At 35.0% G+C, this 19,813-nt stretch overlaps 1 protein-coding gene across 1 annotated transcript; it reads right to left on the bottom strand.

Annotated features, from left to right (window-relative positions):
• Window positions 1-4,601: 4,601 nt before the first annotated feature.
• LOC124294390 lies at window positions 4,602-18,254 on the bottom strand. The gene is made up of 4 exons (XM_046739341.1): window positions 16,922-18,254; window positions 13,185-16,867; window positions 4,911-4,918; window positions 4,602-4,644 (listed from the first exon to the last, which is right to left on the bottom strand). The coding sequence occupies exons 1-4, from the start codon at window positions 18,252-18,254 to the stop codon at window positions 4,602-4,604; spliced, it is 5,067 nt and encodes a 1,688-aa protein (XP_046595297.1).
• Between the last annotated feature and the right edge of the window lie 1,559 nt (window positions 18,255-19,813).

Here is a 19,813-nt window from a genome sequence, read left to right as displayed (position 1 = left end):
CTCTGCCTTATTTGGTTCTTCGCACTTAAAATTTTATTTTCCTTTTTCCTTTGTGATACTTCCGAGCATCCACCATCTTCATCGCCTTGTCTGCTGGTTGAAACTCCTCCTTTCTGTTCGTTGTTTGAAAAGCCAGTATGATATTTTTTGTTCGCTTCCCTATATTTTCGCTGCTGTTCATCACATTGGTTGGTCGTCCTCTCGATTTATTTTCCGAATCAATCATCGCAATCGATTCTTCTAATTCTTCGACACCCTTCGTTGAATTATTTTTACTGCCGCTCTGCCGGTTATTCTCCAAAATCACTTTCTTTATATTATTTTTTTCTCTATATTTGCGTTGATGTTCATTCCGCAAAACACCTCTTTCTCTTGTGGTCAACATCGATCCTGGTCGTCCTCATTCCTGGTTATACGAATATTTGGTGGATATTATTCTATGGCTTATTTGGTTCTTCGCACTTACAATTTTATTTTCCTCTTTCTTTTGTGATACTTCCGACCATCCACCATCTTCATCGCCTTGTCTGCTGCTTGAAACTCCTCCTTTCTCCATTGTCATCGTAAATCCTGGCTGTCCTTTTGCCTGTTTGGTGATATATTTAGATTTACTATTATTTGATTGTTACTTTTCATACTTATTACTCACTATCTGAATTTTATTTTGGTACTGCAAGACATCAAAGTGTCCACTGTCTCCGTCGCCGGTGAAGAGTAGCGAGAATTGTGTTTCATTTTGTGATCCGATCCGGTGTGGATCAATTTGTTCTTCGCAATACACGATTAAACATATCTTAAAAATGTCCGCAGCTGCAGCTAATTCTGCTTCTCCTCTGTATATTCCATTTTTATTCATATGTGATTTGTAATCACCAGGTGACCTAATCACAGCACCGTTTGACTCATTACCTGTAATAAAACCCGCAAATGTAGACCAATTATCCACTATATTTGAAACGATCCTCAGTCTCACCTCTGCGTGTCGATCTTGAGTGCCGTATACACAATACGCCAACGCGCGAAAAAGACAATTCCTGTCGGGAATCATCGTTATAATTTTCGTTTGCATGTTCATTTTTTGCGCGTCAGAAACAGATACCTATAAAGATATTTGTCAAAGACTGTCATAAACAGCCGATGACAGCTGTCAAAGGGTTTGCTAGATGCTTTTTGTTTTGTTTTCGGTATCTCACCCCACCGCCAACTTCATGCGTATACTATTGTTATTATAATCTTTTTTTACTATTGTTATTATAATCTTTTTCTACGTTCATTTGTTTGAAACTTTTTTATTAGATAGAGAGATATGAATGTATACTATAAATATATGTGAATAAATATATATATATATATGTACATATATGTATACGTGTGTGTATATATATATATATATATATATATATATGTATATTATAATTTGCAATTTATTTTAAAAAAAAGAGAAATTTGAAAAAAAAATTCTTTTCTACATTATTTCAATTTTCAAAAAATATGTATAATTATTAGTAAAATTCTCAATATTTTTAATCATCGGCATGTTTTTTATTTTATTTCATTTTTTGATCATATTTTTCTTTTATAATCATTTTCATTTCATCGCATTTTTACCCTAACTACCTTCTTTTATATTCTATTATATAAATGTATAATATAAATATATATAAATAAAAATATATATATATATATATACATATATATGTATATATATATATACGTGTGTGTGTATATGTACATATGTACATTATAATTTGCAATTCACTTTTCAAAAGAGGGAATCGAAAAAAAAATTTTTTTCACATTATTTCAATTTTTAAAAATTATGTATAATTATCAGAAAAATCCTAAATATTTCTGATTATTCGCTTACTTTTTATTTTATTTAATTTTTTTATAATTTTTCTCATTCATAATCATATTTTATTTTATTACATGATTTACCTTAATTACCTTCATTTATATTCTATTATGTAGATGTATAATATAAACAAATGTAAACAAATATATATATATATATACATATATAAAATGTAAATAAAATATATATATATATATATATATATATATATATGTATATATGTGTTTACGTGTGTGTATATGTATATATGTATATTTTAATTTGCATTTTACTTTTAAAAGAAGGGAGATTTGAAAAAAAAATTTTTTTTCACATTATTTTGATTTTTCGAAAATATGTATAATTATTAGGAAAATCCTTAATATTTTTAATTATCCGCTTGTTCTTTATTTTATTTCATTTTTTAAAAATTTTTTTGTTTTATAATCATTTTTTATTCTTTCCCATCTTTTACCCGAATTTTACCTTCTTTTATATTCTATTATATAAATGTATAATATAAATATATATAAATAAAAATATATTTATATATATATACATATATATGTATATATGTATATACGTGTGTGTGTTTATATATTTATATGTATATTATGACCTGCAATTCACTTTTAAGAAGAGGGAAATTCAAAATAAAAAATTTTTTGAACGTTATTTCAATTTTTTTAAATTATGTATAATCATTAGAAAAATCCTAAATATTTTTAATTATTCGCTTACTTTCTATTTTATTTCATTTTTCAATCATTTTTTTCATTTATAATCATTTTTCATTTCATCCAATTTTTTACCCTAATTACCTTCTTTTATATTTTATTATATGAATGTATAATATAAATATATATAAATAAAAATGTATATACATACGAACACGTATATATATATATACACGTGTATATATATATGTATATTATAATTAGCAATTTACTTTCAAAAAGAGGGAAATTTGAAAAAAAAAATTTTTTTTTACATCATTTCAATTTTTTAAAATTATGTATAATAATTAGAAAAATCCTAAATATTTTGAATCATCTGCTTACATATTATTTAAAATAAAAATATTATTGATTAGAAAAATGCCGTCCAATTTACCTCATGAATTGTAATCTGGAACATTTATAAAATGGATCAAAACTTATTATGAAATTTAAAAACAACATACTGATAGATAAATTTTCATTTATTTGATTTCACATTTTTAATTTTCGAAAATTAATTACTCTGTCATTTAAGGAAAATAATTTATGCGAATAAATCATTTTTATTATATTACATTAATCACCTCAATTACCTTCATTTATATTCTATTCTATTATTGTATAATATGATCATATATGAATATATATGTATATATATATATCTATATATATATGTATATTATAATTTGCAATTTACTTTTAAAAAGAGGGAAATTCGAAAAAAAAAAATTTTTTCACATTATTTCAATTTTTAAAAATTATGTATAATTATCAGAAAAATCCTATATATTTTCAATTATTCGCTTACTTTTTATTTCATTTCATTTTTTTATAATTTTCTTCATTTATGATCATTTTTTATTTTATAACATGATTCACCTTAATTACCTTTATTTATATTCTTTTATATGAATGTATACTATAAATATATGTAAATAAATATATATATATGTACATATATGTATACGTGTGTGTTTATATATATATGTATATTATAATTTGCAATTTACTTTTAAAAAAAGGGAAATTTGAAAAAAAAATTCTTTTTCACATCATTTTAATTTTTAAAAAATATGTATAATTATTAGTAAAATCCTCAATATTTTCAATTATCGGCTTGTTTTTTATTTTATTTTATTTTTCGATCATTTTTTTCTTTTTTAATCATTTTTTATTTTATTGCATTTTTTACCCCAATTAACTTCTTTTATATTCTATTATATAAATGTATAATATAAATATATATAAATAAAAATATATTTATATATATGTAAAGAAAATATATTCCTTTGAAAGGCGCATGCGCCATGTCGGTAAACCCGTGGTCGCTATAGACGGTAGAGATAAGAGAGAAGAGACAGGTGTCAAAGAGGCTCAAAATAAAAGACCTCCATAGTGAAACGTCAAGGAGAAATTGGCAAATTAAACAAAGAACATAAATGTCGTTTCTTTGTTTTCAGGTGAGAGTTTATATAATAAGATGCACAGATCCCTGAGGGAAAAAAAGGATAAAATAAAAATCTTTGTTTTCAGAGCAACGCCACGTCTTGTTATTTTGCAAAAACCTAACCTCCAAAATAAATCACATTATAAAACGACATTTCTGGACACGAATAGAAAAAAATAAGAGAAAAAAAAAATAAATAAATGAATAAACAAAAAAAAAAAAAAAACACAGGATGGAGAAGCTTCGCTTCGAGTTCACGGTGAAACCAACAAGTGATGGAAAATCGAACACAATTGCGATAACCTCAATTGCTACACAAGATGGAATAACCTACGAAATGCCAGAAGAGCTGCAAGCGCTCAATTTCCACACAGAAATAACAAAAACAACCGCATTCAGCAGAGTGAGAAATAGCTTAAAAAAAAGGCACCAAACTAGGAGAGTCTGGATAAATATGACAAAAGAATTGACGACAATTTACATAGACGAAGGAGGAAACATACAATGCGAGGGCCAGTTTCTGGAAGAGATAGGAGAAAAAAAACAGCCGGACGCCGCTGCGGCAGGCGAAACGAGCGTCTGGGAAAAAATTTCGGAAAAACTAGTCGAAAACACACAAACAAACGAACATAAAAGCCTCAGGACTATAACAGAAAAATTTGTAATCGAAAAGTTTACGAGCAAAAACCCAAACGCCACCCAATGGATGGATAAATTCGAAAAAGAATGCACACGCTTTAAAATAACAGAGGATGAACAAAAAATAGAAATACTCAGACTGTTCATGGAAAAGTCATGTGCAGATTGGTACAGCTCCATGAGCATAAAATTAGCAAACGCGGACTGGGAAACATGGAAAAAGAAATTCTGCGAAACATTTGCAAACAAAGGATGGAACCCAATCACGTACGCGCTCTTCTATAAATACAAAGAAGGTTCGCTGTTGGATTATTCAATAAGAAAAGAGAAACTTCTACTGGATATGAGACAGTCAATAGACGCAGGCACCCTTATAGATCTGATTGCAGCAGGTTTACCAGAGTCTGTACTCAACAAAATCGACCGAGAAGCGTTAGAAGAAACGTCAGACTTGTTTAATGAGGTTAGTAAACTCGAACATATGGTAAATAAGAAAACTTACGCTGGAAAGAAAAAGAATACGAACCCCAACGTGCAAGGTAGGAACGAAGATCACAAACCATGTACAATCTGCGAAAAGCTGAACAAAGGAGCGCGTTATCACCCCGAAGCAACATGTTGGTTTAAGGTCAAAGAAGGCGAAGGGGAGAAAAAAAAGTTCGGTAAATATATAAACAACTCAGTGATAGAAGCCGAGTTAAACGAAACCGATCAAAAAAACGAGTAGTAACACCATTAATAAAAGTCAGACTAGTATTAGAAGATAAACTAGAGGTACTCGGAGTCTACGATTCCGGGTCAAACGTCTCTTTGATCAATACAAAATTATTAAAATTAAAAGAGTCAGGGAAAAATCCAAATAATGTAAATCTGATAACGATTAATGGTGTTAAAAAAACAGGGGGATTAACAACTCTGAAAATTAAAATCTTTAAAATAGAAGAAAAAGTGGACGTGCACGTCATTGATGAAGATAATTTCAAGTATGACTTTTTGATCGGATTGGACATGATAAAAAAGTTCAAATTGATTCAAAATGAAAATTTGGAAATAAGTCAGAAAAAAGATGTAAACACACAAAAAAAACAGGAAATAGAAAAAGATAGTAGCAACGGAAAAATAAATCGAAAATTAACCCGTATGGATGACGAAAACTCCGCGGTCCCAAATCATTTAATAAACTTCAACGAACACGTCCAAGAGAAAGACATTGAAATAAAATTAGAACATTTGAGTCACCATCAAAAGGTTGAAATAGAAAAACTTATGGATAGACACAAATCAGTCTTCGCAAAAGACAAATATGACATCGGCACGGTGAAAGAATACGAGGCCCGCATAGACCTATTAGTAGACAAATACTGCAGTAAGAGGCCGTACAGATGCACGATAGACGATAAAAAAGAAATAGAAGAACAAATATCAAAGTTACTGGATAGAAAGCTGATAGAAGAATCATACAGTCCATTTGCTGCGCCAGTAACTCTGGTATTTAAAAAAGAAGAAAACAAAAAATCGCGATTGTGTATAGACTTCAGAGACTTAAACAAAATAGTAGTGCCTCAAGCACAACCGTTCCCACTCTTCGAGGACTTGATGGTGAAAACGCGGAATTGTAAATTTCTCTCAACGCTGGATATAAACTCCGCATTCTGGTCGATCCCTCTACGGATAGAGGACAAAAAAAAAACCGCTTTCGTGACACAAGAGGGACACTTCCAGTGGACGTGCTTGCCTTTTGGGCTAAAAACGTCACCGGCTATCTTTCAACGGATACTGAGTAACATTTTGAGAAAATACAACCTCGCGGAATTCGCTGTTAACTACATAGACGATATACTGATATTCTCAAAGTCCTTTGCCGATCACACAAACCATCTAACGCAATTATTAGAAGCAATAGAAAAAGAAGGTTTTAGATTAAAGTTTACAAAATGCACATTCGTATCAGATTCAGTAAAATATCTCGGCCACATAATACAAAACAACTCAGTACGGCCGGTGAAGGATAACCTCATTTCGATACGAGGATTTCCAGTCCCAAAAACTCAAAAAAACATCAGGCAATTTCTAGGAAAAATCAACTTTTATAATGAATATATACCAAAGAGCGCAATAATCTTGGCCCCATTACATAATCTTCTGAAAAAAAATCAAAAATTTATTTGGACAGAGGCATGCCAAAAATCATTCGAAAAAATAAAAGAACTTCTATGCTCACAGCCGATTTTAGAAATATTCGATCAAAACTTGCCAATTAACATTTATACAGACGCGTCCTTGGAATGCGTTGGGGCTATTCTAAAGCAAAAGCAGCCGGACGGAAAAGAAAAACCGGTGGCATATTTCTCAAAAAAACTGAACGAAACTCAAAAAAAACGAAAAGCTATATATTTGGAATGCCTGGCAATCAAAGAAGCAGTGAAATACTGGCAGTACTGGCTCATCGGAAAAACCTTCACGGTATACTCAGATCATAAACCGCTAGAGAATATGAACGTTAAAGCAAGAACTGTTGAAGAATTAGGAGATTTAACGTATTACTTGTCCCAATACGATTTCAAAATCAAATATGCCCCAGGAAAAGAGAACGTGGAAGCAGATTGTCTGAGCAGGAACCCAGTACTAGAACCAGATGAAAATAAAGAAAAACAACTGAAAATTGTAAACATAATAAAACTAGAGGATATTCGAGAAGACCAAAAAAACAATGAAAAAGTACAAAAGACTAAAAGGAAACTAATCGAGAGACACAACGTATACTTCAAAAAAGTTAACAAGAAAGAAAAAATAGTTCTATCGGAGGAATTCAGTATCAAACTTATAAAAGACATACACCGAAACCTATGCCACATAGGTATGAATCAATTGAAGAAAAAGATAGGCTCAGCATACACAACAAAGAATCTGACGAAAAACATAAAAGAAGTTTGCAAAGGCTGCGAGGTATGCATAAAAAATAAATCAAGAGGACAACACAAATTCGGCCTCATGTCTCACTTAGGCCCGGCTGAAAAACCGTTCGACATAGTCTCAATAGACACGATCGGGGGATTCGGAGGATCCAGGTCCACAAAAAGATATTTGCACCTACTAGTGGACCATTTCACTAGATACGCATACATCTCAACGTCAAGAACACAAAGCGCTAAAGACTTCGTGAAACTGATCAATAATATACCGGAAACGAACGAAATCGGATTACTCCTCACGGACCAATACCCGGGAATAAATTCGAAGGAATTCAAAGAATGCCTCAAAGAAAAATCAATCTCGGTAATTTTCACCGCAGTGAACTCACCATTTTCAAACGGCTTGAACGAAAGGCTGAATCAAACACTGGTAAACAAAATCAGATGCAAAATAAACGAACAAAGAGAAAAAAAAGCTTGGACTACGGTAGCGCGGGAATGCCCGAATAAATATAACGACACGGAACATTCAGTCACGGGCTTCGCACCAAAATATTTATTAGATGGCACGGATGTCACGATTCTACCGAAGGAATTAAAATTGGAAAAACCGGAAAGAGACTGGCTTGAAGACAGGAAAACAGCACTCAAAAATTCCATAAAATCACACGACTACAACAAAAAAATATTTGATAAAAATCGGAAAAATTATGAATTCAATGTAGGAGATATGGTGTATGTAGAAAACGAAAACAAACTAAACAGAAGAAAATTGGAAGAACTAAATTGCGGACCATTCGCAATCGTAGGGAAAATTTCGAATTCGATATACAGAATTGACACAGGCCACAAAAAAACAGAATCAAATCTTTTCCACATCACGAAACTCATCCCGGCGCCTACAAAACACAACGAGGAAGTACAAATACAAAGTAACGAAGAGGAAAGTCAAATTCGAGGGCACTCTGTTACTGGATAACCAACGAAAATTCGGTCGTCGAATTTTCTCCCGGGGTGGGGAGATGGAAAGAAAATATATTTCTTTGAAAGGCGCATGCGCCATGTCGGTAAACCCGGGGTCGCTATAGACGGTAGAGATAAGAGAGAAGAGACAGGTGTCAAAGAGGCTCAAAATAAAAGACCTCCATAGTGAAACGTCAAGGAGAAATCGGCAAATTAAACAAAGAACATAAATGTCGTTTCTTTGTTTTCAGGTGAGAGTTTATATAATAAGATGCACAGATCCCTGAGGGAAAAAAAGAATAAAATAAAAATCTTTGTTTTCAGAGCAACGCCACGTCTTGTTAATTTGCAAAAACCTAACCTCCAAAATAAATCACATTATATATATATACATATATATGTATATATTAGGGTGCTTTTTTTTTGGACTGTTTTTTTTTTTTTTCGGTCCCATCATGAAATTTTGTTGGAAATACAACAAAAAAAATTACCTGAAAGATTGAGCCCTTAATATTAATATTAAGTGCTCGCCCAAGGCATGTAAAGATTTCCCGCTTCAAATACACGTAAACTTCAATTTTTTTCTTTAAAACATCTACAGTTCAGAGGCATTCTATGGTGTAGTCTAGGACGTCAGTAGGTTTTCTTCGGAATGAATTGCTCTACAAAAGTGCTCATTGCGGTGAAGTCGTAACTCACACCGGCGAAGTCGTACCGGCCACCCAAACCCAATTTTTTCATGAAATTTTTTTCTTTTTGCCCGTATCTCGTAAATAACAAGAGCTACAAAAAAAATATTCAACAAATTTGTAGGAAATTTAATTTCCTACAAAAAAGTTCCAGGAAACCAAATTGCTAACATCGATATTTATTGAGATATTGGGCTTTTAAGGTGAGGAAGTATGGAATTTTCATGAATTATTGAGTTAAATTGTCGAATTATTGATTGTCGAATATTTTTTTGTTTTGTAGCTCTTGTAATTGTAATGACAAGAATTGTGATTGTAATGACAAGAGCTACAAAGCAAAAAAATATTCGACAATCAATAATTCGACAATTTAACTCAATAATTCATGAAAATTCCATACTTCCTCACCTTAAAAGCCCAATATCTCAATAAATATCGATGTAAGCAATTTGGTTTTCTGGAACTTTTTTGTAGGAAATTGAATTTCCTACAAATTTGTTGACTATTTTTTTTTTGTAGCTCTTGTTATTTACGAGATGCGGGCAAAAAGACAAGAATTTCATGAAAAAATTGGGTATGGGTGGCCTGTACGACTTCGCCGGTGTGAGTGACGACTTCACCGCAATGAGCACTTTTGTGGAGCATTTCATTCCGAAAAAAACCTACTGACGTCCTAGACTACACCATAGAATGCCTCTGAACTATAGATGTTTTAAAGAAAAAAATTAAAGTTTACGTGTATTTTAAGCGGGAAATCTTTACATGCCTTGGGCGAGCACTTAATATTAATATTAAGGGCTCGATCTTTCAGGAAATTTTTTTTGTTCTATTTCCAACAAAATTTCACGATGGGATCGAAAAAAAAAAAAAAAGTCCACGAAAAAAGCACCCTAATATATACGTGTGTGTGTATATATATATATATGTATATTATAACTTGCAATTCACTTTTAAGAAGAGGGAAATTCAGAATAAAAAATTTTTTGAACGTTGTTTCAATTTTTTTAAATTATGTACGATTATTAGCAAAATCCTAAATATTTTTGATTATTCGCTTACTTTCTATTTCATTTTATTTTTTTATAATTTTTTCCATTGATAATCATTTTTTATTTTATTACATGATCTACCTTAATTACCTTCATTCATATTCTATTATATGGATGTATAATATAAATATATGTAAATAAATATATATATATATGTATATATATATATATATATATATATATATATATATATATGTATATATATATATATATATATATATATATATATATATATATATATATATATATATATATATATATATATATATATATATATGTATGTATATATATATATGTATACATATGTATACGTGTGTGTGTATATGTATGTATGTATATTATGATTTGCAATCTACTTTTAAAAAAAGGAAAATTTGAAAAAAAAATTCGTTTTCACATTATATTAATTTTTAAAAAATATGTATAATTATTAGTAAAATCCACAATATTTTTAATTATCAACTTGTTTTTTATTTTATTACATTTTTTAATCGTTTTTTTCTTTCATAATCATTTTTTGTTTTTTTATCGCAATGTATAATATAAATATATATGAATAAAAATATATATATATATATTTTTTTCGTTTATAATCATTTTTTATTTTATTACATGATTCACCTTAATGACCTACATTTATGTTCTATTATATGGATGTATAATATAAATATATGTAAATGAATATATATATATGTGTATATATATATATATATATATATATATATATATATATATATAAACGTGTGTGTGTATATATGTATATGTACATTATAATTTGCAATTTACTTTTAATAAGAGGGAAATTCAAAAAAAAATTTTTTTACATTATTTCAATTTTTTAAAATTCTGTATTATTATTAAAAAAATCCCTAATATTTTTAATTATTCGCCTACTTTTTATTTCATTTCATTTTTTCATACTTTATTTCAGTTATAATCATTTTTCATTTTATTACATGATTTACCTTAATTACCTTCATTTATATTCTATCATATGGATGTATAATATAAATATATGTAAATAAATATATATATATGTATATATAGATATACGTGTGTGTGTATATATGTATATGTATATTATAATTTGCAATTTACTTTTAAAAAAAAGGAAATTCAAAAAAAAAATTTTTTTCTCATTACTTCAATTTTTAAGATTATGTATAATTATTAGGAAAATCCTGAATATTTTCAATGGTTCGCTTACTTTTTATTTTATTTCATTTTTTATAATTTTTCCCATTTATAATCATTTTTTATTTTATTACATGATTTACCTCAATGACCTTTACTAATATTCTATTATATGGATGTATAATATAAATATATGTAAATAAATATATATATATATATATATATAAATACGTATATATATATATATATATATATACACATATATATATATATATATATATATATATATATATATATATATATATGTATACTTTTGTATACGTGTGTGTGTATATGTATATATGCATATTGAAATTTGCAATTTACTTTTAAAAAAAGGGAAATTTGAAAAAAAAAATTTTTTTTCACATTATTTTAATTTTTCAAAAATATGTATAATTATTGGAAAAATCCTAAATATTTTCAATTATCCGCTTATTTTTCATTTTATTTCATTTTTCAATCATTTTTGTCATTTATGATCATTTTTCATTATATCACATTTTTTACCCTAATTACCTTCTTTTATATTCTATTATATGAATGTATAATATAAATATATATAAATAAAAATATATACATAAAATATATATATGTATATTATAATTTGCAATTTACTTTTGAAAAGAGGGAAATTGGAAAAAAAAAATTTCTTCCACATTATTTCAATTTTTTAAAATTATGTATAATTATTAGGAAAATCCTAAATATTTCTAATTATCCACTCATTTTTTGTTCTATTTCTTTTTTTTTATAATTTCTTTCATCTAGAATCATTTTTTATTTTATTACATGATTTACCTTGATTACCTTCATTCATATTCTATTATATGGATGTATAATATGAATATACGTAAATAAATATATATATATATACGTATATATATGTGTATATATATATATGTGTACGTGTGTGTGTATATATATGTATGTATATTTGTTTTAGCGAGTAACAATAGAGGAGACTCGGGATCTGGTTTGGTACAGGTCGTCACAATAAAAAAACTGCGCGCACTAAATTTAGCAAAAAAGAATTATAACGATATTTATTGGACACACTATATACAGTTAGCGAATTACCCGAGATCACAATTAGTTTAATAAATGCTTCAAAGCGAATTCTCACACAGTAATTGTTGTTATCAGTAGCTAAAGAATTAGAAGAATTAGCGGCAAGAAAAGAACACGAGGTGAACTAGAGGTAGCCAAAGAATTAGAAGAATTAGCGGCAAGAAAAAGAACACGAGGTGAACTAGAGGTAGCCGAAAGTAATAATGGCGGAAACCGTTAGAAATCGAGTCTTCTACCCTGTGAGGAAGACTAAGCATGTCCCATAGCTAAGAGCCAATAAGAAAATTCGTAGCGAGTGACGTCAGAGAATAGCGAAATGCGCAAGTGTCAGTGAATTTGAACTAGAAATTCATTTATTGGCTATCGATTGTCGGGTGATCTATGCTCTGCTTAGTGCTGCCTTCTTGCTGCGGGTAAGCCGAACTTCGCCTCGCCCGGGCAATTTGGGTGTTGACTGAACATTCTCCCCCGGGTTGACGGCTGAGACGTCAAGATCTTCAATGGGCAGAACACATAGTTTTGCAATTGGTCGGATCAGTTCCGTGGTAGCTGTCTTCAGTGTTACTACGCGGGTATGTCCGTCCTTCCCTGGGTGGATAGCGTTTACCCTAGCGAGTGGCCATTTGGTAGGTGGGAACCGCTCGTCTGTGAGGAGCACCAGAGAGCCAACTTTGATGTCGTTGGACACCCGATGCCATTTGGAGATGCCCTGATGACGTTGAAGCACTTCGTTGCTCCAACGTCTCCAAAACTGTTGCAACAGTTGCTGTAGCAACTTGTACCCAGTTAGCGTCGATTCCGTTGTTGAAGGTAGCGAGGGTTCCGGTACAGCGGTGAGTGGTTCTCCAATGAGGAAGTGACCTGGAGTTAGTGGTTCCAGGTCGGCAGGATCTTCCGAGAGTGGGGCGAGAGGCCGAGAATTTACCACGGCTTCGATCTGTGTCAAAACCGTAGTGAGCTGCTCGTAAGTCATCAGATGCTCTCCGATAGTTCTAGTGAGATGGAATTTGATAGATTTGACAGCAGCTTCCCATTTACCTCCAAAGTGCGGAGCTCCAGGCGGATTGAACTTCCAGGTTGTGCCATCTGTAGCCAGTAAATGTGAAAGTTCTCCCAGTGATCTTGATCCTGATGCGAATTCAGCCCTTAGAGTTTCATCTGCACCCACAAAGCTTGTACCACAGTCCGAATATATGGTGTGGCAGACGCCCCGGCGACTTGCGAACCTCCGATACGCTGCGATGAATGCGCCTGTAGAGTAGTCCGTGACGAGTTCCAGATATATAGCGGAGGTCGTGAAGCACACGAAAACTGCAATCCACCCCTTGTAAGTTTTCGCTCCACGACCCTGGAAGGTTTTCAGAGTGACTGGCCCAGCGTAGTCTAATCCTGTATGTAGAAACGCTCGGGCGGGAGTCACTCTAGAGGGGGGCAGTTGTCCCATCAATTGCTGTGCTCGAACACCTCGGTGTCTAGCACAGACTACGCAGCGTAAGATGTGAGATCTGACTGGTACGCGGCCACCAATAATCCAGTAGGATTGGCGTAACGCAGCCAGAGTCAATTGCGTTCCCCCGTGAAAGTTCCGTTTGTGTGCATGATCGATGAGGAGTGACGTCAGCAGTGAGTATCTAGGCAGAATCGCTGGATTCTTCTGCTGACTGTCCAATAGCGAATTTTTCAAGCGGCCACCGACTCTCAAAATCCCATGATAGTCAATAAAGGGGGTCAGCTTGGCGAGTGGGTGATTTTTTGGTAGGAATCCCCCGTCAGAAAGCAGCTTGAGTTCCGATGAGAAGTACTGGCTTTGTGTATATTTGACCAGTAGCCATTTTGCGGGTTCCAGGTCTCCAGCGGATAGCGGGGTGGCTAGTGAGGACTGTGGCACCTTTTTCATTCGGCTGATGGCACGTAGACAGATTCCAAGCGTTCGAACCAGCGAAACCCAGCGAGAAAAGCGTTCTAAGAGAATTTGCAGAGGATGTGAATCTGTTTTAGCGAATGTCATGAAGGTTAGACCTGGTCTCTCTTCCTGATGAGTTGCGGTCGTAGCAGGTGGTTCAATAGTTGGCCAGTTTTCTTGGGACAAGCTGAGCCATTTTGGACCCGACCACCAAAGCGGGTGTTTCAGCAGTTTGCCAACTGACAGTCCTCGCGAAGCACAGTCAGCTGAATTACTTTTCCCAGCGATAAAGGTCCAGCGGCTTCCAGGAAGAGTGTCCTGTATTTTCGCAACCCTGTTGCGTACGTAAGTTTTCCAGCGAGAGGGTTGACTTTGTATCCAAGCGAGGGTTACTGCAGAGTCAGTCCACAAATAGATTGGTAGTTGCTCCAAGTTGAGTGTTTTCCGCACGTAGAGAGTAAGTCTGGTGAGAAGTACGGCAGCGTTCAACTCCAACCGTGGAATTGTGAGTGGTTTCAGAGGGGCTACTTGAGTTTTGGAGCATAAAAGCGCAACTGACGAATTCCCCTGAAGATCCGTTACCTTCAGGTAGACCACCGCAGCCATAGCGAGTTGGGATGCGTCTGAGAACCCGTGGAGCTCTGCAGACACATTCTCCTTGAGATTAATCCATCTGTTCACCCGGAGGTTAGCAAGGTTGGTGAGGTCTGCTCGAAATAACGTCCACTTGTGGAGTTGTGTCGGAGCCAATTGATCATCCCAGCCCAGTTTTTCAAGCCAGAGTTCTTGTATGATCACCTTGGCTTTGATGATGATCGGAGCGAGGAATCCCAGTGGATCATACAGACGAGCAATTTCAGACAAGAGTGCCCGTTTTGTTGCTGGAGGATCTTCAGGCAAGTGATAGTTGAACTGGAATACATCGTGGTGAGGATTCCAGCCAACTCCGAGGACCTTCACCGTAGTATCTCCGATTTCCCGTAGCGAATTCACTGGTTGATCGTTTGGTGACATTGTAGCGAGTAACCGAGCGCTGTTGCTTGACCATTTTGTTAATGGGAAGCATCTAGCTGCACAGAGTTCCCTGGTTTGTTTAGCGATTGCAATCGCTTCCGTCTCTGTGTCAGCTCCCCCGTAGATGTCATCTACGTAGCGGGTTTCAGTCATTGGAGCGACTGCCAGCGGGTATTTGGATCCTTCGTCCTCTACTAGTTGCAGTAGAGTCCTTACAGCAAGATAAGGAGCACAAGTTGTGCCGTATGTGACCGTAGTGAGGGTGTACGCTTGCTGAGAATTGTCCTTGGTCTTCCAGAGGATGGACTGTAACGGCCAGTCCTTTGGATCTATGTCAATTTGCCGAAACATCTTTGTGATGTCGGATCCAAAAAGTATTGGAAACCGACGAATGCGGAGTAGTACATCGCAGATGTCTACTTGTATTTTTGGCCCAACGTGTAAGATCCCATTCAGCGAAACTCCTGATGAGGTGTTGCATGATCCATTGAACACTACTCTGAGCTTTGTAGTAGTGCTCTGTTCCTTGAGGACACCGTGATGAGGTAGGAAGCAATGTTGTTCCGGTAGATCTGCCATAGAAATGTGTTTCATGTGACCCATGTTCTCGTACTCAGACATGAAGTTGTGGTAGAGGTCACTGTAAGTAGTGTCCGTGCTCATCCGTTTCAAAACCCGACGCAGTGAAAATTGTGCGGATCTCAGTGAATTCCCAAGTGCTTCTACTTTGTCCTTGAGTGGCAAGTGCACCACGTAACGCCCATTTGGGTGACGATAATGTGTGGATCTAAAGTGAGCTTCACATTCGTCCTCCTGCTCACTATAGCGAATGTGCTCATCATGCGGTTCTTCCTGGTCCCAGAATCTGGAGATCAGATCCGGTAGTTGATCGTCGGCTGACACGTGCAGAGAATTGGCCGAATATTTCGTAGCAGTTGGATTGACTGAGCCGTAGACAATCCAGCCCAAGAGGGTTGACTGAGCAATTGGCGAATCAACAGGCCCTTTGCGAATCATCTCATTCATGATGAAAGCTGCAGGTGCTGCTCCCAAAATGATGTCAATTGGTCTGGACTGCAGAAATTGCAGGTCAGCCAATTGCAGTCCCAGTAGATGCGACCATTTTTTGTCGATAAGGGTGTATGACGGCAAGTCTACCGCCAACACAAAGAGAATGTGGGCCTGTATCTTCAGCGAATTCTTCCCATATAGCGAATGCAGCTCAACAGTGCATGAGCCCAATGTGCGGCCAGCAGATGTGTTGCCGATGGCCCGTAGGCCCACGTTTGCGGATTTCAGAGGAAGTCCCAGTTTCTTGTGTAGCGAATTCGTCATAAATGACAGCTCAGAGCCTTGATCTATCAGAAGTCTGGCTGTCAGAGGAGCTCCCGTTGTCGAATATACCCTGCAAGTTGCTGTAGCAAGTAAGGCTATTGTTTTCAGAGAATCGAACCCTAAAAACAATTGCAGTTAGCGAATTCTGTCCATAGCGAATGACCTAATAGGACTATTCTGTACCTGAGCTGCTCGTAGCAGCAGTCGGCTGAGGATTAGCCCGAGATTCTTCGTGGATGGCTGTGTGGTGCTTGTTGCCACAGCGGCGACATCTTGTAGTCGTGCGGCAGTCCTGTGAGCGGTGGCGTCCCAAACAATTCCAGCACAATCGGTGATCTTGAACCATAGTACGGCGCTGTGCGACAGAGGCACCCTTAAATTGCTGGCAGTACAAAATAAAGTGCTTTTGCCTACACAGTTGGCAGATGCCAGGTTCATCTGTAGCCTCTTTAGGTGTATAGTATACTTGAGCGGTGGAACCAGAGGGGGTACTTGCAGTCTTGCTGGAATGTGAGGGTGACCGTGTGGTAGGGGCTTGCCAGAGGTTTTTAGCAGCTTGGAGGTTGAAGCCTTGTCCTCCTTGGGTGAGGTTGGTCTTGAGGTGACTCCGATGGCGCTGATCTCCCAAGCGCGTACCTTTCCGATGAGGAAGTCTTGTAATTTCTGGTACGCCGGCAGCTCATTCGAGATGCCCAGGGTACTCTCCCACTCCTCCCTCAGTTCTGGTACCAGACGTCTGAGGGTGACGAAAACCAGGATAGGGTCCCAGTCCGCAATGGAGACTCGCAAGGTTCCCATCGCATCGATAATTTTCTGTGTCTGTAATACAAGCGCGTTTAGCTGAGGTGCCGAGTGATTAGGCACTGGCTCTGTGGTGAGGAGTTCCTCCAAGTAGGTGTTTAAAAGCCGACGAGGGTTATCATAGCGCGCGACGAGGAGATCCCAAGCAGCAGGGAATGCCTCGTCTGTGAGCGGCACGTTTGCGATGAGTGCCAGTGCATCGTCCTTGAGTTGTGTCTTGAGGTAGGACATGCGCTGTGCCCCAGTGAGTTGTTCGGCATCAATTATGAGGGTGGTGAATAAGTCCCTAAACCCACGCCATTTTGTATAATCCCCAGCGAATGTCGGTAGTTTTATGTGTGGCAATTTAGTAGAGGATGGCCCAGTCGCGAAAAATTGTGTACCATCTGCATGCCTAGGTGTCGCCTCTGCCTTCAGGGAGTTCACCTTGGCCTCCAAGCGGGTCTGCAGGCTCCCGTACAGCGTTGCACCACGTTGATAGACCTGAGCGGTGTGGTACTCATGTTCGAGCACTGCTTCGTGCTCCTCGTAAATGCGTTCGTGCAAGGCCTCAATACGGTCGACGGTTCTATTGACTAAAGCCAACTGGGCCATGGCCTGCTCGAGAGACATCACCTGAAGTGCCTCAGGCGTGAGTCTCTGATCAATGTTGGCCAGAGAATCAACCCGGTCCTGCTGCAGCGCAGCCTTGTTGTTGAGAGACATGATGCGAATAACAGTGCTGGTGACCCGAAACTAAGTTTTCGGTCAAATGATACGGAAAAGTTCTATGTACCGGTGTACACTGACCGCCAAAGGCGACACCCGATGTGTCCAGCGATGCCTTTGACACTTAGCTTTTCACCAGATTGGCACTGCACAGCGAATACACCAAATGCTGAACACGAATTGTTAACGTGAGAAATAACCCAGAGAATGAGCCAAGCACAATTCTATTGCGACCAAACCAGCACCGATCCGGCTCGAAGGACCAATGTTTTAGCGAGTAACAACAGAGGAGACTCGGGATCTGGTTTGGTACAGGTCGTCACAATAAAAAAACTGCGCGCACTAAATTTAGCAAAAAAAAATTATAACGAGATTTATTGGACACACTATATACAGTTAGCGAATTACCCGATATATACAATGCCAAGAGCAACACGTGGTAGCGAATGCACCCAAGATCAAAATTAGTTTAATAATTGCTTTAAAGCGAATTCTCACACAGTAATTGTTGTTATCAGTAGCTAAAGAATTAGAAGAATTAGCGGCAAGAAAAGAACACGAGGTGAACTAGAGGTAGCCAAAGAATTAGAAGAATTAGCGGCAAGAAAAAGAACACGAGGTGAACTGGAGGTAGCCGAAAGTAATAATGGCGGAAACCGTTAGAAATCGAGTCTTCTTCCCTGTGAGGAAGACTAAGCATGTCCCATAGCTAAGAGCCAATAAGAAAATTCGTAGCGAGTGACGTCGGAGAATAGCGAAATGCGCAAGTGTCAGTGAATTTGAACTAGAAATTCATTTATTGGCTATCGATTGTCGGGTGATCTATGCTCTGCTTAGTGCTGCCTTCTTGCTGCGGGTAAGCCGAACTTCGCCTCGCCCGGGCAATTTGGGTGTTGACTGAACAACATGATTGACCTTAATCACCTTCATTTATATTCTATTATATGGATGTATAATATAAATATATGTAAATAAATATATATATATAGATATATGTATATATATATATATATATATATATATATATATATATATATATGTATATATACATATACGTGTGTGTGTATATATGTATATGTATATTATAATTTGCAATTCACTTTTAAAAAAAGGGAAATTTAGAAAAAAAATTTTTTTCACATCACTTCAATTTTTAAGATTATGTATAATCATTAGGAAAATCCTGAATATTTTCAATGATTCGCTTACTTTTTATTTCATTTCATTTTTTTATAATTTTTTCCATTTATAATCATTTTTTATTTTATTACATGATTTACCTCAATGACCTTGACTTATATTCTATTCTATTGATGTATAATATAAATATTTGTAAATAAATATATATATATATATATATATATATATATATATATATATATATATATGTCTATATATATTCATATATATTTATATTATACATTAATATAATAGAATATAAATGAAGGTAATTGAGATGAATAATGTAATGTAATAAAAAATGATTGTGAATGGAAAAAATTATAAAAAAATGAAATAAAATAAAAAATAAGCGATCAATTAGAAATATTTAGGAT

This window comes from Neodiprion lecontei, chromosome 5 (assembly GCF_021901455.1).
Source record: "Neodiprion lecontei isolate iyNeoLeco1 chromosome 5, iyNeoLeco1.1, whole genome shotgun sequence".
NCBI classification, from domain to species: domain Eukaryota; kingdom Metazoa; phylum Arthropoda; class Insecta; order Hymenoptera; family Diprionidae; genus Neodiprion; species Neodiprion lecontei.
This window is presented reverse-complemented; position numbering and strand designations above follow the sequence as displayed.

Coding starts and splice junctions, on each gene's coding strand:
- LOC124294390 (XM_046739341.1), bottom strand. CDS start 18,254: ATGTCTCTCAACAACAAGGCTGCGCTGCAGCAGGACCGGGTTGATTCT. Junction 16,868..16,921: donor AGCAGCTCAGGTACAGAATA/GTCCTATTAGGT, acceptor AATTGTTTTTAG/GGTTCGATTCTCTGAAAACA.